This window comes from Podarcis tiliguerta, assembly GCF_965153285.1.
Source record: "Podarcis tiliguerta genome assembly, chromosome: 5".
NCBI lineage: Eukaryota > Metazoa > Chordata > Lepidosauria > Squamata > Lacertidae > Podarcis > Podarcis tiliguerta.
In genome coordinates, this window is record NC_139538.1 from 78514964 (window position 1) to 78540924 (window position 25961).

The 25961-nt window shown below is 43.1% G+C and overlaps 1 protein-coding gene and 1 long non-coding RNA gene across 3 annotated transcripts; one reads left to right on the forward strand and one right to left on the reverse strand.

The window, feature by feature from the left end:
- Positions 1–495: 495 nt before the first annotated feature.
- On the reverse strand, positions 496–25961 carry BMS1 (BMS1 ribosome biogenesis factor). 2 transcript variants are annotated; one of them, XM_083440304.1, is made up of 23 exons: positions 25835–25961; positions 23825–24037; positions 23047–23237; positions 22285–22364; positions 21640–21828; positions 20605–20747; positions 20362–20483; positions 19399–19595; positions 19048–19184; positions 17722–18461; positions 16645–16746; positions 15339–15493; positions 14222–14303; positions 13545–13621; positions 12586–12771; positions 11950–12138; positions 10041–10221; positions 8937–8995; positions 8240–8362; positions 4885–5032; positions 3850–4025; positions 2503–2664; positions 496–1131 (listed from the first exon to the last, which is right to left on the reverse strand). In XM_083440304.1, exons 2-23 carry the CDS (start codon positions 23998–24000, stop codon positions 901–903), a joined length of 3846 nt encoding a protein of 1281 aa, XP_083296430.1. In that variant the 5' UTR covers positions 24001–24037; positions 25835–25961; the 3' UTR covers positions 496–900. The 2 variants fall into 2 exon arrangements, with proteins under 2 accessions (XP_083296430.1, XP_083296431.1); XM_083440305.1 differs by having other exon boundaries at positions 25709–25859.
- Positions 16753–22840, forward strand: LOC310677526. The gene is made up of 2 exons (XR_014511228.1): positions 16753–17264; positions 22619–22840. It is a non-coding gene; the product is annotated as an uncharacterized lncRNA (long non-coding RNA).

A 25961-nucleotide genomic window follows, 5' to 3' on the forward strand; every position in this document is an offset into this window, starting at 1 on the left:
TTGGTGGAAGTCCTGTGTTGATGACTGTTTGATATGTCCCACCCATCTTTTTTGTATTTGATAAGTTGTATTTGATAAGTTGTATTTGTGAATGTGATTTTGAGTATGTAAGCTGCCTTGAGTAAGGTACAAGCCTCAGAAAGAAAGGATAACAATTTTATAAATAAAACACAACACATAGTTTCACCCTCAGAAATGAGATCAGTGTAGGGTTTGTCAAGATTCAAGCAGGTCAAATGATGCCCCATCAGTTATCAATTATTCTGTTTTGACAATGATGCAAAGACCTATCAAGTAATTGCATAATACATAAATAAGGAGCAGTCTACTCTCCACAGATGAAATGTAGTCAGAAGGTGCACTCCAAATTTGCTGAATCTAAGTTCAGCTACTTGGCAGAAAGATTTGCTTTCACATTTCTTAGGAAGCATGGCCTTTCCTAGAGAAATGCACTATATTTCAGTGTGTAAGAAAGAACTCATAAACAGATTCAACTTGGGCTGCCCATTTTTTTATCTCATTCAAACATTAGTATTAAAACATGTACAAACTGCATGATCCATTTTTTTACTAACAGCAAATAAAATTATTTTGAGTAACCTCAAGATCATAAATGAATCCCATCCAAACAATCACATGTAAAATACTTCAATGAATGATCAGTGACCACAAAGTGTGTGACACCTTCACTTCTTCCTGAAGCATACTGCAGGGTAAACAACAAAACCATAATTTACATCTGATGCTGATGTTTTCAAATGACAATGTCATTGTTTTTTCTCCTCCAAGGCAAGTTCATTGGCGTCCAGAAACTTATTAACAGTATTTTTGGGTCTTGCTCTTAACTGGGCACTCCAGGGTAAAATGTCTTCTCGCTTCCTTCAGGTGGCTGCTGAAAACTCACTTCTCCCTTTCAGCAGATCCTCTCAGGCTCGATTTCTGCCGCTTTTTCTCCCTTTGTCCAATAATGCGAAAGAGCTTCTTCTTTGCTTCTTTCTGCCTCTTTATTTTCTCTTCCTCCTCTTTCTGCCTCCCTTTGAGACGTTCTTTAAGCTGCTGCCGATGTTTCACCTTGGCTTTCTTCAGCTTGTAACTGTGTACCGTACCCAAAGCAGACAGAAGTGCTGCAATCTTAACAAAAACAATGAACAATGTGTGATATGTACATATCGAACTTTGGGAGCAAGAACTGACATATTACAAGGCTGATTTCCCAGGATTTAATTGCTGTTAGATAGGGAGATCCAGCACTAAAACGCTACTCACTAGCACTGAGCTGCAGCAATGCAAATCAGCACATGCACTTCTGGGAGGAAGATCAAAATCTTAGCAATGACATAAGCAGGAGATTCCCCCTCTCATATCAAACAGATTCTTATATCAAACAGAGCTGTTGGTTGTGTTCCATTTATCACACCCATCTCCCTCTAGGATAATTAACACAATTTGTATCTTGATAACTGTATCCACTGTTTCTTGGATCAAACACACCACACCAGTGGTTCTCAAAGGGTGTGGCAGGAGAGGATGGCAAGTTCGGTGGGAAGATTCCAGGACCGCCAATATTATATTGTGGGAATGATTCATGTTCTCATGTAGCTGTAGCTGCACTGTTTTGTACTTTGTGGATGTCCCATGATCAGCTTAGAAAGCAGCTGTGTGCTATGTTCTTTCATTTTGTTTCTCAGTGTATTTCCTATCAATAACAAAAATTGGTGTGGCGCGAGTCGCAAATTTTTATTCTGGAAGTGTGGCCCAGAGAAAAAAAGTTTGAGAACCACTGTGCTGCCTAAAGCAGGCCTTTAAGATTCATGGCAGTCATATACCAGTTGGTACATTTTTATTTGTTAACTATCCTGAAAGCTACAAGTCAAGTTGCCTTACGTTGGAGGACTACAACAAATTGGAAGTCCCTTTACTCCCTTGGCCATAGAAATGGATGCAAGACAACCACAGCTGCCCATTTGCCTGAGAAATTTTGGATGGATGGATTTTTCTTAAAAGACAACTTACATGGCCATCCCACCTGCTCCATTTTATCCTGAGGTAGGTTAGGATGAGGGACAGGATAAAGTGTGGGGTTGAAATCTGGTCTCCCAGATCCTAGTCCAGTATTTCGCAAACTTAGGTCTCCAGCTGTTGTTGTACTACAACTCCCATCATCCCAAGCTAGCAGGATCAGTGGTCAGGCATGATGGGGGTTCTAGTCTAACAACAGCTGCGAACCCAAGTTTGAGAAACACTGTCCTAGTCCAAGTTTAAGATGCAATCCACATCTCAGGGAAATTCCTGACAAATCTGTTGATTTTTATGGGAAGGAATCATTGACGTTTATTAGAAATCTGTGTTACAGGTTGTTAATAACTTGTAATCCTTGTAAATTACAGCAAAAATAATGAGGACTAAAAACACCAATATTGGTCAGCAGTCAGAAAGAACTTGCTATTTTTAAGTGGTTCTCGCACCCAATAAAGGATTATTACAAAACCTGAAACAACTTACCTTCTTTTCATGAGGCTCCCTGATAACAGCTGGTCTCCACTTGTCCTTTGTGACTTTTCCTTTTCCTTCCTGAAGCTTAGGTTTGCTTTTAAATGGCAAAGCCTTCTGAAGCGCTTTTGGAATGTGCAGTTTATTGAAATGTTTCTTTTCTCGCATTATAGGCTAAAATAAAAAAGAGTGAATGTAAATTGAACAGCAACATTCATTTTGCTTTCTAACTTGTCCATTACATTCTGCATTATAATAAGTATGAGGAAAATAGGCAAATAAAATCTCTTAGCTTATGTTCACAGCTCCTTCCCAACCGAAATGTAATATCTGAATCCTTCGCCATGTAGGAGTTCATGTTGTCATTTTCCCCTGTGATGACATCTAGCTTATACTGACAAGAGCAAGAGTCACTGGGTGAGCTCTATTTATGTTATCTGAGCAATGCAGGAGGGAACAGCCTTGCTGTGGCTCCCTTAGCATAAACGTAATTCAAAAACAGGGTCTCATTAACAGACTTCATCATCATTTTACAGATCAAATGATGTCACAACTGTTGCAGACAGACAAAATCTTGTTCTATGTACTGCTGCATATCTAGCAAGGGGGCTGAAGGCAATTTTATAAATTGAAAGCTGGAATACTTTACTAATTGGAAGTGGGGAGATTGTGCCTTCCACTTCAACATGTTGGGACTCCAGCTCTCATCAGACCCAGCCAGCAGGACTAATGGCTGGGGCTGGTGGGAGCTGTAGTTCAACCTCATCTGGAATAAGGGGCACATGTCGCCCAACCCCGCTTTACATAGGCCTGTGAAATCACAGACGGTCCTCCCCCAGGGTTATCCTGAATCTCAGGCACAAAATCACCAGGTGGATAACTCAGCTGGTTAGAGCATGGTGCTGAGAATGCCAAGGTTGCAGGTTCGATCCCCATAAGGGACAGCTGCTTATTCCGGCATTGCAGGGGCTGGACTAATGACCCTCAACGCTGATTCTATGAGAATCACCGACTCTGCAAACATAGCACCAAACTCATGAATCTGGAGTAAGTTATACTACTAAGGAAAGAGGCACACAATAGGGCTTTTCCTCCCCACTCTGAGATGAGACAGCAGAGTTGTCCTATTTAGTCTTTCAATGAAAGAGTGAGAAGATGACAGAGGTGGAAAAAAGAAGGTGGACTGGGGAAGTTTTCAAGGTCAGGACTATACTTAATTTCCTGTGCCACTGCACATTCGGTATGTTTTCAGAGCCTCCACTATTTCACTAATAGTGCTGCTATTGAGTGTTGCTGATCAAAGGCAATTCAAGATAAAATCTATGCATATTTTGACACGAAACAACATACACCCCCTACCTTGTAAAGAGAATCTTTATTTTGTTTTAGTCTGATGCCCTTCTCATGCCTTAGCTGGCCTGTTGTCTTCATTCCTGCCCAGGAGTCTTTTTCACCCACAGCCTTTAGCAAGGAAGTCACTGGGTTATAGAAGGCTGGGGTGGAAACAGGATACCAAGTCCGCAAGAAAACAATATCTAGAAAGGGAAGAAACTGGTCAAGCTTTTAAAACTGTTTTAAGCAGGCAAGCTTTGCAGAGTTGCAGGTGAACGCCCATGCCCACATATCTGGATGACAGCTTTGCATCTCAGGGGGTTCCCCTCCTAGACCTGCAAGCAGAGTGAGGCAACGGAGCCCTGAGATGAGAAGAGTGGCAGGAGAATGTCATTTCTGAATCTCCCTTATGTGAAAGTAGAACACAATACAAAACCAGCGCATCAGGTTCTGGCTCAACCTTTGCCCTGTACCACTAGTTTTCTGCTGACACAGAGGTTTTCCCAGCAGAAGGTGGCATAGCCCATTCTACCACCTCACTCTGCTGTTATGTGTAAGACCCCGGTCCTGCTGTCACACAGTAAAATACAAAACCGTAGCCCTGTACAGAAGCTGAACACACCAACTGCCACCACAGGAATATCTGAGACGGTCATGAAGACGACAGCAATCCAGAGCACAAAGCAGAAACATAACTTTATTGAGTTTGCCTCTTACTATAAATGTAAAAATCAGAACGATATTGTTGCAACTATTGCAGTTAGGGAACACATGTAGCATTTCTGAAACTGACCCCTTGCTACCAAGACTTTTTTATAGGGGCACTGAAACCATGATCAGAAACACCAGCCTGGTGTGACAACTTCACTGATCACCACTAGAGGGCAGAGCTTTTTTACATTAAAGGAGGCATAGCAGAGTTTGAGAAACCTGCCCTCTCAGAAATGACTGTGCAATTCATTCCACAGATATGACAGGAGTCCACCCTCACATTTGGCAATTCGTGAAAGGAAAGGCTCCTGAAAGAATCATCCTGTGAAGCAACTGGAAGGTGCCACTTACCGCTCATTAGCAACTTATCTTCAAAGGTGGCTCGGAAGGCACCCTCGGGTGTCCGCAGGGCTTTTTTAATCTGACCTCGGATGCCGCTCACAGTACGAATAGCTGCGCCTTCAAACTTGGCCACTTCCAGTACAGAGTTAAACATCCCCTATGTTGACGTGAAACAAAGCAGGAATGAAAAACTTCATACTGAGCTTGATATTGCAGTATCACCAAAAGCACCCTTCTATACCGAAGCTGTGTAGGCTTCTGTGAGGCCTTGGGAACAGAGGAGGACAGCCAGATGACTGCCCTGTATGCTTTACTGATTTATTAACAGAATTATTTTTATACCACCATATCATATTGGGGCAGTGTGCAACATTAAAACGTGAAGCACCATTCAGAACAGAACTTTCCAAACTGTGTGTTGTGACATGTTAGTGTGTCAGCTGCAGTGTGAATACTTCCCATGCTCCTTCTGGGGCTGCAAAGGGGTTAGTTTAACCTCTGGTTTAATAGTAAGACTGAATTACCGTGTCATGAAATGATGCACGTCTAAAGTGTGTCACTAACACAAAAAGTTTGCAAAGCTTTGATTTAGAACCATACAATCATTAGTGACTGGCTTATCACCAAAATTCAACAGCTGCAAAGGCCTGCTTGAAAGAGACGCTTGAAAATCAAAAGTGAGGATGCCTGCCAGATCTCTGCTGGGACAGTGCTCTACTACACATAGGACAAGCAGTGAGCTCTTTAACACAGCAAGGCCTCTGTAAGACAAGCCACAACTTACAGCACTCACCCAGTGACTGAGCAGAGATAAAAGGGCTCATGCAGGCCTTAAGAGATCCTACACCCAAGTTGTCCATGGCTTTGTATACTGACACAAGAGCCGTGGACCTGATATGGGAGCAAGTGGGCAGCCAATGCAGATGGTTAAACAGAGATACAGTATGTTGCTCCATCATCTGCTGCGTTCTGTGCCAGCTGGAGCTTCTGCATGAAGAGCAGCCCTACAGAGAGTGCACTGTAGTAATCCAACCTTGATGTTACAAAGGCATGGGCTACAGTGCCCAAGTTATCCCAGTCCAGATATGGTCATAGCTGGCACACCAGACAAAGCTTGTAAAAGCCTGCAGGGGAAGTGCTTTGCCTGCAGGAGTCCCTGGGTTCAATCCCCAACATCTCCAGGTAGGGCTGGAAGAAACTCCATGTCTAAAACTCCTGAGAGCTGCTGCCAATCATTGTGGACCATACTGAACAATATGGGCCAATGGACGTGGTGTAAGAAAGAAACTCCTAGCCACATATGTCATTTGTGCCTCTAACGACAAATATGTATGCAGGAGTACCCCCAAGCTATGGATCTGCTCCAGGCATCCCCAACCTTCAGACCTCCAGATGTTTTGGACTACAATTCCCATCATCCCTGACCACTGGTCCTGTTAGCTGGGGATCATGGGAGTTGTAGGCCAAAACATCTGGAGGGCCGCAGGTTGGGGATGCCTGATCTACTCCTTTGGAGGGCATGCAACCCTGTCCAGAACAGGTTGCTGGCCTATCCTCTTGGCGCAGGAGCAGTGCTCAAAATTAGCCAGGCGCCAGGTGTGTTTTGCAACTGGTGCGGGTCCAATTGCAATCACATGGAGATCTCTGGACACCAGGTTGGCAACTGGGGGGGGGAACAAAATGTCACTTAGAGGAGGAGCTGAAATAGTTCCCTTGAAACCTGAATTAGTTTTATTCCGGTTTGTCTGTGTTGTAAACCGCTTTGAGATTTCTTCTTTAAAATATAAAACGATATAGTAATGCAATGGGTAATAATACTAATAGATTCCCATCGGGGCGGGTGGGGGATGGCACCTAGACATTCCATTGTGGCAACCATAGTCTAGGTCTAAGAAGCTATTTGGTGATTAGATTATATATCTGAGTTTCTAACACTTTGCAGGAGCCACTTACCTACGGAGGCTCCATTTCATCAGAGTTCAAACCCAGTTTATTGGCCCTAACTGATTTTGAAGCTCACATGGGAGGGTCATTCCATATCAAAATATCAAGAAAATTGGAAGACGTGATGTAAAAAAAATGGGATCACTTGATGTGGAAAGACTACCTGCACTGCAAAACAACCATACTAGACTTCTTGTCTGTCTTCAAAAAACATACTGAAAAGAGAAGCTTGCATCACAAAAGGGAGCTAGGTGAAGACTTTGAATTTCAAAAAGGAAAGATACTGTCTTTGTGGGAGGTGCCTGTTCCAAACTGTCTCCTAAGAGAGATAACAGCAAAGCATGGAGCCACTGAGTGAGTCATAGCACCCAGGAATCACCCATCTGACTTCCAAGATAGGGCCTGAAGTACAAAATGGAGCATGACAGATAAAAAAAGCTCCTTCCCAAAGGAGTTAAAAAAACACAAAGAAGTTTTAAAAAGGGGTGGGGTGGGGGAGCAACTTCAAAATGGTCCTGGAAAGCACATTTTATAATGACCAACACATTTCAATAAGGTCCTTATCGGAGGCACAAGGAGGCAACACAGGAGATGTTGCTTTAATAGGAAAATTGCGTAAGGCTTTTGGAAATATGCATTGGGCGTTTAAAATATCCATTACGCATTCAAGATCATTGGGTGTCACCCGGCACATGAAGCTTTTGCTATTCTTTCAACGGAGTTGAGGGCTGTAGGGAAAGGTTAGGGACAAAGATTCAGGATCCTGGCTACCATTTTTGGTAGGTACAGCTTTGCTGGATCAGGCCAAGGATCCATAACACCCTGTGCACAACAGAAGCCGGCCAGATGTTTTAGGGGCAGCTGAAACAGGGCCATAGTTCATCACCATTGCTGGCAGCCTAGGTAATAATAATATTTATACCCCGCCCATCTGGCTGAGTTTCCCCAGCCACTCTGGGCGGCTCCCAATCAAGTATTAAAAACAATACAGCGTTAAATATTAAAAACTTCCCTGAACAGGCATTAAGAGGTATGCTGCCTCTGGAAATAATAACAACAGCAGTAATTAAATGTACTCTCCACCCTTCACTAGCAACTCCCAGGGTGGGTTATAATTAAATATTTAAAAACAGCTACAACAAATTAAAGCTGCAGGAATAGGGCAAGTCCTGAGAACACGCATCTCAGGTGTCAGCAAGCAAAGGTTGACATCTTCTGCATTTGCCAAAAGCTGCATATTGGTCGTGCCAGATGCACTTCTATAGGTAGGGAATTCCACAACTCAAGGGCTGCCACAGAAAATGCAGCTTTGTGGTGGTGGTGGTGGGACCCACACACACCAAAATTCTGAAGGCGGCAGAACTACTACTCTCCTGACCCCCAAGAGGGTCCTCAACATTTCTACTGCTCAAACACATACCTTGATAAATGCTGTATTCTTGAAAATTTTGAATGGGAAACCAGTCAACTTTAATTTCTTCACAACTCTTATGGACTTATCTAAGTCAAGCACAACTCCAGTGGCAGCGATCCGAAAATCAGGCTGAAATATAAAGCACAGAAACTTGCTTGTATTTGTTATAAGATATCCAGGTGCGCGCATGTACGAACACACATGTAGGCAGACAGGGTGGGGCGTGCACACGCACTGGAAAGGGCAGGTTCTAGGGTGCTTATCTCCATTTCTCATTTATTTTGCTCATGGGTCTATAAATTTTGGTTTGGCTTACTGTATGTGTATGCATACCAGAGAAGCTGGGGGAAAAGAGGGCCTCTCACATCGCACTTGGCTTCACACGACATACAGAAATAGTGAGACTCTCACATTGCTTCTGCTTGGTCCAAAACTCAGCAATGCAACAGGAGAAACTCCTCCCCTCTTCCCCCTCTCTTGACTAATGGAAACATTTCACCAAGGAACTTGCCCTAGCAAGCAGAAGCCGAGTACTGTATCTTATTTCCTACAGTACTTATCTATCCATATGGCCGTCCTGCACACTTCACAAATAAATCCACCAACAGAATCATAGAATTGGACGGGATCCCGAGGGTCATCTAGTCCAACCCCCTGCAATGCACCCTAGGCCAACTATAAACCGTCCATGGTAAATACTTACTGTTGCTCCGCTCACTGACTGGATTGCCAGACATCCTGCTCCTTGTGGCGTGATAGGACCTAACAAACAAGATTGACCCAAACCTTCAGTGTATGGTTCAATGGTGCATATCTTCTCTAAAAACGTAGTGAGAGAAGTAAAACCCAGGGCAAACTAGGGAGTTAAAAGCAAATACAAAATGCTTCCTTTCAAAACTGAGGTAATGTTCTTAAAAACAGCTGTGTTTTTTCAGATTGCAGACCGCCAAAACCCGGAAGTACCAGAACGGGTTACTTCTGGGTTTCGGCGGTTGTGCATGCGCAGAAGCGCTAAATCGCACTTTGCACATGCACAGAAGCGCTGAATTGCAACCTGCACATGCGCAGACACGGGTTGCGAACGTGCATCCCGCACAGATCGCGACCCGAGCGTCCACTGTATATCAACCCCCTGGCACAAGTAATAATGAAGGGAGCATGATTTAAGGTAAAGAAATATGAAGCTTTCTTGGACCTGGCTCTTAACACGGTGGCCAGGTTCACATGTAGCACTAAACCAGCCTTTCTCAAGTTTGGGTTTGCATATAATGTTGGAATCCTGGCTCCCATCAGCCCAGATCATTGGCCATGCTGGCTGCAGATTATGTGAATTACAACCCAACAATACCTAGGGATCCAGGACAGGAAGAAACCATGCTAAGCCATGGCTTAGCCTTATTATTATTAACTAAATTTGTTTTTGGCTCAAAGCTTGACTCACACGCTCCCCCTTCCTGGCTGCCAGTAACTACTTATCTCAGTTTTTATCAAGTTTCCCTTATCTTGGCTTACCATTGTGTGAACCAGGGATGATTTCTTATCCTACACCCTGGCTAGGTAAACAAGACATAATCCATGCCTTGAAATAGCAAACCCTTTTTTCTTGACTGTGGCTCAGTCAATCTCCTTCTAGCCCTGTAAATTTGATAAATGAAGCAGAGGTGCAGGTTTTGCATTTCCCCCTCTAATTCCACTACTGCTCTGACATAAAGCTTCAAACAATTCCTCATCATCATTAGGTGGCTTGACCAGTGCTGTTCCTGAGGCTGGGAAGTTGCAGAGTTTGCTTTAGAGAGTTTGCTCTTACCCCAAAAAGTTGTCCCACAGTGCATATGCTGTGGTGTATACTTGAGTAGCCTGTGACGGCCATTATGGTCTTCGATGTAGTACATAGGGATCGTCTGAAACCTCCTCCAGCCCAATGAGAAAATGAGAGGATCGCGAGTCTTAAGTATTTTCTTATACCAACGATGCTTCTTCAAGCGCATCTGAGGAAAATCAAGGATGTCTCATCAAAAGCAAACTCCTACATTTATGCCAGTAATTATTTCAGCAGCCCCTTATCCTGTCTTAGTACTGAGGCCACCTTGCACTATATAAAATGCAGTGAGTGGTTCGGTGCTTGGTGTTTTGAGAACGCTTGTGTCAGAGCTGGCTCCAGGTCCCAGCTCACAGAGGACCAACGCTAGCCGGCAGTAATGTACAAAAGTCTTTATTGAAGTACAGTTTCCATTTTCCAGCCGCAGCGCCCCAGCTCTACGTCTAGGGTTAGATCGGCGAAGCTCCATCTGAATCTCCGCCCCCTGTACACCAGTTTAAGACTCTAGCCTTACTCCACCTCTTCCGTCTCTCCTTTCTCCTCTGGGTCCTGTTACCCCCCGGGGTCCCTTCCTTCCTGGATTCTTCTGACGCTGAGGTAGACCCCCCTGACTCCTCCCGCTCTTTCCGGCGGGCTTTGGGACCTGGCTCCCTATCCGGGCTGCCAACTGTGCCGCCCTCCTGTACATTTGAACTTGGCGCGCGCGCACAGCCTTCAACCTTCCTCTTGACCGTTTCCTCGCTCCCCGATGGAGGCGTGGCCAATCCTGCCTCATGTCCTCCCGCTGGCAGTGCGCCTCCTGATCCCGATGCCTGGGACTCCTCCCCCCTACTGCACTCTGGTGTGGACGCTGGTCCTGATTTCCAACTGCTGCTCTCTGAGTCCCCTCTGGCCCCTTCTTCCTGGGGTGTCCCCCTCGGCACCCCCCTTGCCCTGACCATGGGGCCCCCTTTCTGTGAATCTTCCGATTCGCTGGAAAGACTCGGAGACCTCGGACCGCTGTTATCGCTAACATTTCCTTCGGACTCCTCCCCCTCGCTCTCTATTTCCTCCCTTTCCTGTGCCTCTGCTCCTGAACCCCTGACAGCTTGGAAACAGAAAATGATAACAGGGGTCAAGGAAACACATAGAATATTTTGCAACTTTCATCCTCAAAGAGACTGATACAAAGGACCATTGAATGGAATGAAAGTTCTGCGAAGTCTTGCCTAAGAACTAGCTGTGAGCTGAGTATAATCTCTCATGAATATCTTTATCATGAGGTGTAAGATAGCCCTTCTGTGAGCAGAAGAGACATTCCACACAAGGGCTGGCAGCCTTGGCAGAACAATTATGTTCTAGAACCAACTTTGACAAGGGCCTGCAGAAAGGAGATGCAAGGAATCTGGAGGCACACTGAAAGCCATCTAGGATGGCAAAAAATGAAGGATTTTTATGTAGCAGCAAATTGGAATGCCATTCATGTGAAGAAACAGCTGGATATGATTCCATGGAGATAAGAAGAGCAGCATTGCTCAAAGAATCTCTTTATGGAGCTTCTTCCGCACTCAGTTCAATTGCTCTGGCACTGAATAAGCAAGTAAGAAAAGATCAGCCCAGCCCCAAATGGGGATAAATGCTTTGTTCTGGACCAGATGGGTGAATCTCCCTCCTCTACCTTCCCTCCACCCACTTTCCCTTGCAAATATTGCCTTTTTAGTTGGTAAGCCTGATACCATGGCATCCCTCTCTCCCTGAGGAAAGCTGATAATAATTATCTGAAAAGTGGGATAAGCAAGTGCTGCAACCCTAACCCAGAAGTATAGGAGTGGGAAAATGTGGTCACACAGGAGGTGATGAACTGAGACACAAAAGAATTCTGCACCATAAAGGAGAACATAGTGTTGCGACTGCGTACCTGCACATATCCCACATTTCCTTCGGTGTTTCCCAGGCCACCCAGGATAATTGGATAGTGTGGGTCAAAATGCAGCACCAGTTCACATGGGACATTCTCCAGTTCTATCCGTACATACATTCCAGGCCGGAATCCCTCATACTGAACTCTGGTCTCGTCGTCTTGATCTTCAAATTCAGTCCGGTTAAGCTGTGCAACAGAAGCAGTTCGGAGATCCGTTAAACTGACAGAAAAAATACTTGTAAACCAATAATGACAATAATGAACATTTGCATTATGAGCCTCCTGGTACAGGTTAATGAACTAGAAAGAAAATGTACACATTCCTTTCAAATTATAAAACATTGCCATCAAGTTGTATAATACTTAGTGCCTTACAGCTGGAGAGTGCTTGTTAGAGAGTTCAAACCATTTCACATACATTGTTATTTTTCTTATTATAAATAGGGGCTGAAACTGACACACAGGGGTTACCTAGTAAATTGTGGAAGAAGGGGGAAATTCAAACCAGAGATATCCCGAACCATATTTCAACATTTTAACCATGTCTACTCAGAAGTTAAGTCCGATCTAATTCAGTCTTGCAGTTCTGGCCACTAAGCTACAGAAGCTCCCGATCAGGTATGAAATTTATACCTCTGCCTGTTTCTGCATCTCCCCTTTTAGGTCATCAAAGTAGGTGGCATCTCCTTCGTCATACACAGCATCAAACATCCTCTTCAGCTTGCGTTTCTTATCCATGCGCTTCTTCTTTTCCTCTTCCTCTTCACCAGATTTGTCCTCTTTCCCATTATTATTCTCTTTCTCTTCTTCGCTTGATGCCTAATGAGGAAGGCGGGGGGGAGAGGGCTTTATTCTGTTTGTTTTGTCCTCAGGGAACAAAATTACAAGTCATTTTAATACTGCAGGTTTTTGTTTTCAACTTAGACCTAAGGCCTAAGAACAAAATGTATGGCTTCCCCATTCAAGTAATTAACTAGTGATCATCAATAACAAGGAGTCAAAACAGCAAAAAAATGTTCAAACTCAATCTGTACATCATTAACAGATAAACATTAATGGGTTTAGAGTGTCTGTGAAACCTTAAAAAAATTGCCACTGTAATCCAACTGACAAGTGTCTTATGTGAGAATTTAAGCAGTTCTGACAAGAGCTGAAGATGAGCTACATAGTAAATGGCTGCTGATATCCTACAGAGTATCCTACAGAGTAAGGAAAAAGTTGTAGGGAATAAGTTGTGGGCTCTGAACAGTTCAAAGGTAATTATGAGTCCCACACAGAAGAGATGCAATGACACTCATAAACTGCAAACAAAGGAAAAAGTTGTAGGGAATAAGTTGTGGGCTCTGAACAGTTCAAAGGTAATTATGAGTCCCACACAGAAGAGATGCAATGACACTCATAAACTGCAAACAAAGAACAAATACACATCTGCTAACACCGAGAAAAAAATATGCTGAATATTTTCAAATTCCTATGATCTGCATCATGTATTTGCTGAAGAATTTGGGTCTCTCTTGACAAGAGAATCTGTAACTTCCTAGCTTTGAACACCTGCTCAACAAATGAATCACAGTTAATTCTCTCAAACCTACTTCATCTCCTTGATCAGCTGCTTTGCCTTTGTGTACAATTCCTGTCTCAAGATCTTCAAAATCGCCATATAATTCTTCTATAAAAAGTAAACATCAGCAAAATCATTAATATTTTCTGCCTTAGTTTCTCCTATACAGTAAATCTTTCAGCTTGTTCATCTTGATAAATTTTCTGCATGCATCTGAATGTGTTTTCATTCAAACACACACACAACCCCACCAAGCCCCCATGGTCCCTTCATTTGTGATATTTTCATAATACATGAAAAACTGGCAGGTGGGAGGTGGTATATATGTGTGGACTTTTTTGTGCTCTGTCTTCTGTGTGCATACATTCAGTGGCTATACGAAGTCTTCCACTAAAACAAGGAGATAAGTGTACTGGCACTCAGATCTTCTAATAAAGGAAATCAGCCATTTCCAGAGCCCATTCCTGCCCACAGGTCTCCCAAACAATCTCCCAGATACTGTTTTTCTACACACACAAAAGTGTCCCTCCCAAACCCTCCTTACAGTTTTCAGCATTGTCTCCACATGCAGAACTGCCCTCCCTGCTGAAACCCATATTTTCATCAGCCCTTACCCACTAAAGCTGGCCCTGAAGCAGGTCCACCCATAGCTGCTCAGACTTTTCCTTCCAACTATTAAGAGAACCATATGAAAAGGCTCCAACTTACCATCCTCCTTCAACAGTTTTGCAGCATCTTTATCAGCTTCCCAGTTTCCAGTCACAAAACAGTCTCTGATACTGTCCATAACCTGCAGGCAGAGTAGCAAACTTGTTTTCTGCTGCAAACACACGCTAATTCTAGAACTGACCCACTGCAGCGGCAATTATTTTACCAGTTGCAACAATCTGAGCCGCCCATACAAAAACATTCGCTAATATTTCTAATCTATTGTTTTTTCTGAACATGGTCAACGCACGCATTTCTCAAGGAAGCCATGAAAGTAAGATCTGGCCACTGTGTTTTCAAGAACGAAGGGCTATCAGGTACAGCAAAACTGGATACTCAACATGTAAGTGAGGCATCAAATAATCTACAGCAGGCATAGGCAAACTCGGCCCTCCAGATGTTTTGGGACTACAATTCCCATCATCCCTAGCTAACAGGACCAGCAGTCAGGGATGATGGGAATTGTAGTCCCAACACATCTGGAAGGCCGAGTTTGCCTATACCTGATCTGCAGTATCATGCCTCAAAGTGGCTTTCTTAGTCTATGCACCCTTCCACACAGAAAAGACTACCTGCCCTAAAAATTATCCTTCCATTTGACCAGCACAGACAAACATAAACAAAAAAATGCCTGCACAATTCAAATACTGCCACTCCTTCCTTAACCACCCTTCCCAAACATTGCCAGTTTAGTTCCCTACTGATCTCCACCCTACGGCTTGTTGCTTCTTTTCCTTTCCAAACACCAGCTCCTCTTGTTTTGCAAGTCTAATCCACAATTCTCAAAGATCCTCAAATCTGTGGGAGTGGTAAATTATGTTTCTGCCATCATCACCACTTCTACTCCTCCCAACCTCCACTGATACCAGCAAGTGAGCATATACCATATGCACTGTCTTATTATGAATACAGTATCTGGGATATAAATCTAGCAAATAAGTCCTCCCAGTGCATCTGCCACCTAGAAGCTGCTTCTCTTAATTCTCCCTCTATTAAATTTCTTGAACAGCTCGGACTGTGTGAAGTGCACACCAACCGACCATCCCTCCAGCATACCTCTCTAAGAATACAGTAAGCACTGAATCTACAGTAAGAATACAGAATCTACAGTAAGCACCTCGTCTAAGTCCCAATCTTGTGGGCTTTCCACAGGGAATTTGGAGCAGTCAAGGGCATCGGCTTTTCGCTTTGATTCTTCGTTGGGACGGCTGATGCGGAACAACCCTCCAAGCTCATTGTTTTCTTCATCTTCCTCCCCCTCATCCTCAGCCACTGAATAAAAACAGAAGTGCTTCACAGTTATACTTTGAAAGGAAGCCCTGGGAATGTTGCATCTTGTAATATTTCATTACTAGGGTGCAAGCTTAAGGAGTCGGGAGCAAGCACCCGCAAATCCATTCCCCAGGACTGAATGGTTTTGTCTTCTGGTGAGAAGAATGCTCACTGACATACATTCGCTCCCTCCACCCACTCACTTGTCCAGTGGTTTAGGATGCATAGTGAAAATGTCTGCACAACTGAGAAACAGCCCCATCGCTCTTCCAGTCCTCTGCATATGCCGGAGAGCTTGAGAGAAAGGCATTTTGTTTTTGTGCAGTGAAAAATAAAGACAGTGGAACCTCAGGTTAAGTACTTAATTCGTTCCGGAGGTCCGTTCTTAACCTGAAGCACCACTTTAGCTATTGGGGCCTCCTGCTGCTGCCGCACCGCCAGAGCACGATTTCTGTTCTCATCCTGAAGCAAAGTTCTTAATCCAAGGTACTATTTCTGGGTTAGCGGAGTCTGTAACCTGAAGCGTATGTAACCTCTGTTACAAAATGTATGACAAAGATCTTGACTCTTATTCTTTGAATTCCAAGTCTCTTCTCCTCTAAACATAGCAATATTATATCATAATCAACACTTAATAATGTCATCTTAGTTGCTCTTCTTGCTTTTGTTATTAAGTTGATCCACCTAAGTTGATCTACTTCACTGGAATATCTTCTGTCTTTTCCAACTATAGCTTGCCAAGTACTTCATAATTTCAATCTGTGTTATTGTTTGCTGAAGAAGTAACTTGCCCTTAATCATCACCGTGGTGGATATGCCACAAAATAGCCAATAACCCTTTTAGAACTTGAAAGTTGATTCCAACAATCTGATTTTGGGCTGAGCCAACTGCTAGGAAGCTGGTCAACTGTGTTGAAGAACACAGATTAAAACCCAAAAGCCTATCAGGGACTTGGTTGCCTGGTTGCAAATAAATATTCTGGGACCAACCAGAGCAGCTTTCATAAGATGGGAAAGAACTGGACCTTTTCTTCTTTCATGCAGCCAATGTACCACAAATGATTAACATGTTGTTGTTTTTTCTCTCCTTCCACCACCCATTCTGTTAGTCCCTTTTCTTAAATTGTATAAGGGAATGCAATTTATTATACCTGTTCCATAAATAAGTTTGCGAAGATTGGGAGCCGATTGTTGTTGCCTCAGAAATGCTTCAGCTGCCTTTTGAGTAATGCCTTCTTTCCATTTAAGCGCACCTGGGGGGGAAACAACATGGTTTCTTTAACTGAGCAGATTCAATGCTTGCTCAGATTCGCAACTGTCCATTCTACCACTAATATAAATGGTCCCTGCTGTCATTAATCTCCAAAAGATTATTTACTTTCTCCAGTTCCTATGTGAGTTCACTTTTTCTTAATTCCCTCTCATATGCATGGGGCTGGATCCAAACTGAGACTTCAGCCCTAACTACACTTAGCAGGGAGTGAGCCTTGTTGAATTCAATAGGACTTAAGACTAAGTAGGTATGCAAATTAGTTGCCCACAGTTCACATTGTGACTACATTGAGACTACACATTGTGATCATTGAGACTAACAGCACAAACCCAACCATGTCTACACAGAAGTAAGACCTACTTAATTCAATGGGATTTGCTCCCAAGTAAAGGGGATTAGGATTGCAGCCTAAATTAAGTCATGACTAACTTTTCAAATTGATTTCAGTGGGACCTAAGGGCAAGTAACTTGGTCTGGATCCAACCCATGGTTCACAAGGTGATCTTATACATATCTACTCAGCTCAGTGGGACTTATTCTCAGGCACACAGACCTACAATTTTATCCTCCTCCACTAGAAAACAGCAAGGTAATATGAAAACAAAAATACAAAAGAGCAATTAAACTGAACTACATTTATGCTACAGAAATGATTGGCAGACCTCATAATTCCTAAGTAGCACAGCTCCTTTTACTAAGTAGCACAGCTCAGTGGCGTAGCGTGGGTTGTCAGCACCCGGGGCAAGGCAAGTAATTTGCACCCCCTAACCCGTGGATTTGCACCCCCTAACCCTAACCCCCAGATGTTGCGCCCGGTGTGGCCGGCCCCCCCTGCACCCCCCACGCTACGCCACTGGCACAGCTCCTTTTACTAGCAAATGAACAACACCATAGAAGGTGGGCAATCTCAATTGAATGTCATGCCAAACATGCCAAGAGAGCAGTGTGTACATACCAACTGTATCTAGAGAAAAGTCAGAGGCTTCTTTATACTCCTCTTCCTCTTTCAACAGACCTTCAACATCATCCTCGCTTTTGTCAAACTTTGATTCCTGTGTTTTAACTCCAGCACACTGTGGCTGGGAATCTTCCCCATCTGATTCTTCCGTATCAGAATCTTCCATTGATTCTCCTTTGTCCTCCGCAGATGATTCTTCCATCTCAGATGCTGATGCTTCTTCTGCTGTCCCATTTCCAGAATCTGTAGCGGCAGCCACCTTTTTACGCAGATTTCTACTATTTCTCTCCTCTTTGTCCATTTCACCAAATGCAGACCTATTCAATAAATCTGTGTTTCCGGCTGTAGATTCAGAATCAGCAACTCTCTCCTCCTCACTTTCTTGTCCATCTCCTTCTCCATCTTCCCCGTCCACATCAAGGCCCATTTCTTCTTCCTCACCTGAACTTATCTCAAGATTGTCATCGCTATCAGCAAATGCTGGAAGTTCTGTTAGGGTTCCTTGTTTGGGTTCTTTTTTAAAACGCTTGGAAGATCTCAGGGCCAGCTCCGGATCTGGGAAATCTTCATCACTTTGTTGCCCATCCTCATCATCACCATCACTCTCAGACATTTCTTCATCTTCCTCCTCATCACTTCCACCACCTTCTTTTTCCTCGTCTTCAAATAGTGCCTTCCGACGTACCCTCCCAGTATGTGGGTCAGTTTCCTTCTCTTCTTTAGGCATCTCAAACAGACTTCCAAAAGAAGCAAAAATGAAGTATCACGAACCATTCGAAAACAAAGATACTGCAGAGAATATTTGGGGAGCTTCCAGGCCATAGGTCAAATTTGGTTTGTGAGGCTGTTTTTGGAAAGCCACACTCACCCGCTCTGTCGGGGGTGGCACAGGTAAAGATTGTTCAAAGGAACAATTGGGAGCTTAACATAAGTTCCTGATTGTTTCTCTGCTGGAGCCCCAATCACCCATCAGTTGGTGGGCAGTAAAAATGTGGCTTGCACAAGGAAGGGAAACCCTTTCTTCCTCCCAATGCTGCTCTTTGAAAACTCCCCAAATGACATTTCTTGGGGTGGAAAGGAGAAACAGGGGGAGACTTCCAAAACAAAGGGCTATCAATACCCTTGTGCTGTAGTTCTTAAGCATGGGGACCCCATGCAAAGGATTTTGATATTGATTCCGGAGCCATAAACGGTCTCCGCCTCCCCCAAAAAACTTTTTGGGACACATCAAAATCTGCTTGCTAGGCTGACTCAAACTGCAAACATTAAAAAGTAAAATATTCTCTCAACTGCCCCCTTGGTAATCAAGGGTTATCAACTTACCCTTGGTTGTCAATGTCAGTCTCTAGCGGTTGGGAATCCATGAAGAGAGACACTTTGCTTGACGCCATTTTGGCATCAATAGTGGAGTGCGTAGAGATGAGGCTCTGGACTAGTTCATGGTTTGGTCTTGTTTCCTCCTGACAAACCAAAATTCTGTTAGCAACTATTTCCTAAATATACTTATTTTGCTGTTTGCGTAAATTAGCTGAGACCATAGTGGTACTTATGCCAAGAGATTACATCTGATCAAGCAGGCTGGGGAGAGAAGTCTGTCAGGGGTACATACAACTGGCTTCAGTACTGTACAAGAATTAACACTACATTACCAACTGCTAAAGAGTTCACCCTCACCTCTTCTTCTTTATGTGTGTGACTTCCTCCAAGGTCGATATAAACTGCATCTTTATCATAAACTAAGCCCCCAACACCTGACAGTGGTGCATAAATAAGCTTCTCCTTCTCATTTAAGGAACGCTTCTTCTGGTGTTCAGGGAGCGCACAGGGATCTGGCAGGAAACTGACATCACTCACTGTGAAATCCCCAACGCCTGGATGAGAAGAAGCACAGAAAATCAAAACGGGGTCCAAGTAGGAATTGCTAAAAATTAGCCACGCATGCAGCGAAATGACCACAGTGATTTCACTGTGTTAGTGATCTTAGTCAATGAAGTACTGTATGGATGAGACCTCCTACCACATTTTTTTGTTTCTTGTTAAGGTACAGGAATCTCATGAAGAGAGACTGGCAAAATGAGCCCAGCTGGCAAAATGCCTATATGAACAAACCCCAAGTTTTAATTATATATCTCCCATATTTGTTTTTTACTTTTCTGTATTTTCTATATTTACTTAAATAGCAGGTTACAATTCAACTTTAAAAGCAATATAGAATATTAATTAAAGTAACAGGCTACTCAGTAAAAAAAATTAAACAACTGCATAGGCCTGTAAGCATAAAAAAAGTATCAAGAAACACCTAAAAGTCAAAAGCAAGGGTCCCTCTGGAGAAGAGTTTCACAGCAATGGACTGGCGAAACTAAACGCCTGACTTCCGGTTCAACAGGTATTCCCAGCAAAGTGTGTATAGGATTACAGCCTCAGCCTTCCAATCTGCAATATGGGGGCAATGTTTAAACCCTAAAATATTGCTGATTGGAAGATAGCTGTTTGCAGGAACATAGTCTTTTAAAAAGGTACACTTCATTGGAACAATGTATGTGCAAATTGTATTTTTCTTAATACAAGGCTGTCCTTTGTTAACAAGACACAGTGCTGCAAGAAATAAAAAATAAGAAATAAGTGGTGGTATCCAACCTGGCATATGTATTTGACTTTTGTTTTTCAAGTGCGTTCCTCTTAAGTAACCATAAAGTGAAACCTTCCTGTCACACTTTGGATTAACTCTGATATCTTCAGGGTTTGTCAAGTCTTCCATCCTACAGAATAGAAGGAAAGATCCACAGTACTTTCACATAAATAAATAAAAAGTCATCTAACAACACTGCAGAGTGCTGGGAGGGAAACAGGGGAAATGAGAGGTGTGTGGTATGGAATTACCTGTCTGCTAGTACGTAAGGATGAGACGTCTGCCACGTAAGGGGACGGAATTTCATTACGGAAATAAAGCGCCCCAGGTTGTGGATTTCCTGTTTTTGATATTCTCCATGTACCATCCCAGAGAGATAGAACAATTTGGCACCCTAAATTGACAAATTAAGAGAATAATTCACAGAACAACTGAAGCAAGACACTACACTTTACTGTTTCTCTAGCATAAGCGCGATTTCCTCTGAAAATAAACACAGAGTTGTGTACATGATGCAGTTTTGCATAAGAAGAAGAAAAGGCACCTCAAGTATATTGACGGGGGAATTCAGCTTCCTGAGAATTTCAGGGAGAGCTATGCATTGGCCACAGTTTGTCATGCCAGATGACCAAATGAACAATGGCTAACTAAAGCAAAAAAATGCACCTCTGAAGTCCCCCCAGGAGGAGAAAGAGAAGCCCAACTGCATATCAAGCATGTTATGCTAACCTATGGCCATTAAAACCAGCAGGATTGCCACCAGGACTGCACCCCCAAGTCGAATTACAATCTCCTTCCCCCTAATGTTTCTGGATATCACATTGTGTGTTTCCCCACCTGTGATCCATACACTTGGCCTGCACTCTCTGGAAAGCACAATTTATACAAACTGCAGCAAGCGTTATCTTGCCGTGTTTTTCAGTGCACTGCAGTCCTGCATCAAGATTACTGGTAAGACTAAAATGCTATACAAAGAGTGCACCTACAGCAAAGTCATACAAGTACCAAAATCTGTACTGGGTTCGAAAACTCATTTGAACTGTGGAAAGTTCATTACACAAAACTGTAGATAATTATCTTCCAGATTAAAATCCAAATCCAAATTTGTGACTTTAACCATGAATGGATATGGAACTATATAAAGGACAAATTTTCAGGAAGGATCCAAAGGAAATTGTAACAGAAACACACTGAAGAGGTACAATGCAGCCTTCTAGCTTCACTGCCTACAACTCTAAATGTTTTACATTCAACTCACAGGGTGAGCCACTGATGAAATATCATACCTGATAAACCTCTGTCCAGAATCTGTGCTTCAATCTCTTTTTAGTCTTCTTGAGCTGTTTGTTATTCTTGAAGGTATCCAAGTGCGTAAGAACACCCATAATTTTGGGGAAGCCATGCACCTGGCAAATGTTTAAAAATTCAAATGTTTCCATTTCAAATCCGAAGCTGGCATCAATGAGCATTAAAACCTGAGAAATGGAAAGAAAACTGTCAGGGGGGAAACATGCAGATCAACAATGAGCTGGAAAAAGTTAATGCTCAGTATAAACTAAATTCTCAATTTACTTTTTTCAGAACATTACTAGCATATATTGAGAATTTAATAAAGAAAAGAATTTGTATAATGATCCAACTATCAACAATGGGTCACCTGAATCAAATAAAGTGCATGTTGCATAGTAAACAACATTTTCCTTCTTTCAAAGAAAATATGCTTAATCCAGTATATCAGTCCAATTTATTCACTGAATAGGTCTTTTTTCTAAGCACACACACAGAATTGCAGTGTATAACTACTACTTATAGAGCTCAGCTCTAGAGAAATATACAGTTTGACTTGTATCCATCTTGTAATTAGTGTATGATGTTTTCCCAAGTTTATAATTAGCATATGTTGTTTTATAGCATATACTGATACAACTCACCAGATCGGCAACTTTAGCTAGATCAATCATTGTATTAATATCACATCCACATTCAATTATGGTAAGCCTACGCTTTTTACCTGTAAACAAAGGTGAAGAGCAAAACATGACAGATTTTAGTACTACCATTAAAAGTGTGACAATACTTTTCAGTTCATTGATTGAGAACATCAGATCACACTATCCTGTGATAATTGGTTTCCTGTCAAAATCAGACAGGCCAGCAGGGAAATTAAAGTGATTTTGGCTGATTTTAGTTTATTCAAATTTTCTTATAGCACATATGATTATGTACAGCACACTTCACTCCTCTAATTATGTTCTTGCTTTTCAGACAAATATGGACCACCTGTCTATTCATGATCATTGGATGCCCTGGCTCCAAGTACTTCTTCCCATCCAAAATGCAGCAAGAGGCAAAGGGCCAATGGGCCTTCTCTGTGGTGGCACCCCATTTGTGGACACTCCCCAAGAACACTCAACTAGTCTAACTTTCAGGCACTACATAAAAGCTGTACCATTCTCCCAAGCTTTTAAGTATAGATTTTTTTATGTAGGGCATGGTCCAGTCAAAGTAATGTACTTTAAAGCCACAATTATTTCAAAACAGCAGAACTCAGTAAGCACTTCCATTTTCTTCCATGAAAATCAACAGTACTTAAAAACATCCAACTGTTAGTAGGTCTGAACTGAGGATTGTTTTAAACATAAACCGAACACACACGTGTACATAAGCTTTTGTTTATGTGCGTCAGTTCTTACCTGACACAATTGTTACAGGACCCCGGATTTCAACTAACTTCTGCCTGGTGAAATTCTTAATAAGACATTTTATCAAGGTGCTCTTTCCAACTTTCGGAGGGCCAACCACAACTACAACCACAGGAGGAGGATCTAATGGAGTGCGGTCAACCACTGGAATGTGATGCTTTTTCGTCTTCAAATCCTGGGTCCTGTTTTTAATAATAATGTTTACTGTAAGCTACAAAGTAGACAGGACAAGTGCCCTGCCACACAGAAAAACAAGAATAACACCAGTTGTTCAGACCAAAGATTCACCCATCCTCAAATTCCTCCCCCCACCCTGCATGTACCACAACAGCCTAGAATCCAAGGAAATTATCTCCTGCCATCTAATTACATCCATTCACATCAGGATTGCATTGAGTCCCATAAAATTACATGGAAATGATTTGGGAGTCCTATACAGCACTATGAGAACTAAAAGATTGGCTGCAACTCGTGGACCTAGATGTGGACAGTCATCAGCTAGTTACTCAGCGTAATCGTTCTCATAAGATTATTGTGAGGCTAAAAAGCTGGTTTCCCTGAAGAACAGGATATAAAGAAAAAACACATCATACCAAAATGGAGAGAGATCTATCATGTGAATATATATGAAGACAGCTCAGAGTGTTATACAGTTACAAATTCTAAGCTGAAGAACACAAGCTGCAGCTGAAAACGCTAAATGTAAGAATAAAGCATTCTAACAGGGAGGAGCAAACCAGTATGCTAACAAAGTCTAGCAGTTCCACACCTGTGGAAAGTTCTGGCCATCTTGACTGCAGATTGGACCGCAAAGGCCTTTGGGTTTCTTTTCCGGGCATCCTCCTCATCTTCAAGACCTAAATCTTTCAAATGACGCTTCCTTTTCTTGCCAGCCTTTGGCCCACTTTGTCTCTTGCGGTGATGTTTCTTATCGTTTTCCTCCATCGCTTTTCTTGGTGTTCTACCACTCAGGGCAAAATACCTGTTTTTACCAATGTAATGTTAAGATAAACAAACAAATGTACTATGTATAATATGCATCATTCATTGGGTGAGAAGTGAAGGTGCTTCAACAACTGTCTAAAACAAAGATGATAAAATAAAATGACCCAATTCCCAACTTTCAGTAGGTGGCAACTGACTGTTTTCCCTTTGTATATCCACTTGGGTGGAATAAAAGTGGAGGAGAATGTTTGCTCACTTTAGCTAGTAAAATACTAGCTTCCACACAAAGTGTGGTCTGAACACCACCACCCATGTTTACTTGGAATTAAATCCCACTGCACTCCCACTGCACTCATCAGGGGAGGTTAGCTCCAAACCCATGTTCAAGGTCTTGCTACTGCCATATAAAACCCTAAATAACTTGAAACAAGTAGTCTGCTTCCCCTTATATTGCCTCCCCTTCTGTGCTTCCAACCAATCATTAAGTTCTTCAGGAGGCAGCATTGCTAGCTGTACAGTGGTACCTTGGTTTAAGAACTTAATTTGTTCTGGAGGTCCATTGTTAACCTGAAACTGTTCTTAACCTGAGGTACCACTTTACCTAATGGGGCCTCCTGCTGCTGCCGTGCTGCCGGAGCACGATTTCTGTTCTCATCCTGAAGCAAAGTTCTTAACCCAAGGTACTATTTCTGGGTTGGCAGAGTCTGTAACCTGAAGCGTCTGTAACCCAAGGTACCACTGTATGGCTCTACCCATTTTCTCTTGCTACCCCCTATGGTACTTACCCCTAAGGTAAAGGGACCCCTGACCATTAGGTCCAGTCGTGGCCGACTCTGGGGTTGCAGTGCTCATCTCGCTTTATTAGCCAAGGGAGCCGGTGTACAGCTTCCGGTTCATGTGGCCAGCATGACTAAGCCGCTTCTGGCGAACCAGAGCAGCGCATGGAAATGTCGTTTACCTTCCTGCCAGAGCAGTACCTATTTATCTACTTGCACTTTGCAACTGCTAGGTTGGCAGGAACAGGGACCGAGCAACGGGAACACAGGGATCACAGGGTCACAGGGATTCAAACCACTGACCTTCTGATCAGCAAGTCGTAGGCTCTGTGGTTTAACCCACAGCACCACCTGCGTTCCTTCCAACTAGCAATAGTCAAATGCAAATTTACTTATCACAAGAAAACAGGACTTAAGACACCTCTGGAAACCGTACCTTTTTATGCAAGGTATCAAGTTTTACTACAATGTTTTGTTTTTAATTTTTTTTAAAAAAAATATTGGAATAGTACTTGTATCTTGGTTAAAGCATCTCATGTAAAACAGGGATTGTGTGTATTAAATAGCATAATAAATAATCGCAGGTAAACAGAACCCTAGGTGCTCAAGCAACATCCCCCACTAACAGCTATTCTTTTGCCAGCTGGAAGGCGGAGATGAAACCTGAAGAATGGCAAACCGAGTAGCACCACGCAGGTCCGATTTCTAGCCAGCATCGATTCAGCACCTCTTCCCGGAAGACAAAATAGGGGCAGCACTTTATTAATGAACCGTGCGGGGAAGCGAGAGGCCAGAAACTCGCAAGCCTTGGAAGAGATGCTTCGTTCGGGAGCAGCGTTGATTTTCTTAGCCTTACACGTGGATGAGCGCTTTGCTCGCCATCCCGGATATGATCCGCGTTTTTAAATACTCTGCCTTAGTATTTCTCTTACCATTCCTAGAAGCGCTTTTCTTACGGCTTATGGTTCGGAGAAATCGCTTCTACCGCGGGGGGAGGGTCAGGATTTCTCGGACAACAGCAATAATTCCCGGGACAGAAACCACCGAGCTCGGCTTACCAGACGACTCCTTCCTCCTCATGGGCAGCCCAGACGGAAGAAGCGTGTGGTTGCCGGTGCTCACTTCTCCTGGCTCCTCCCGGAAACAACGGCGCGCGACCATTTGTTCCGGGGGGGACCGGGAGCT

Excerpts from the sequence above, each read along its gene's own strand:
- BMS1 (XM_083440304.1), bottom strand. The coding sequence starts at position 24,000 with ATGGAGGAAAACGATAAGAAACATCACCGCAAGAGACAAAGTGGGCCA. Across the intron at positions 12,772-13,544 it reads CAGCTGATCAAGGAGATGAA|GCATCAAGCGAAGAAGAGAA; the intron begins GTAGGTTTGAGA and ends CTTCCTCATTAG. Across the intron at positions 1,132-2,502 it reads GGGAGCCTCATGAAAAGAAG|ATTGCAGCACTTCTGTCTGC; the intron begins GTAAGTTGTTTC and ends GTTTTTGTTAAG.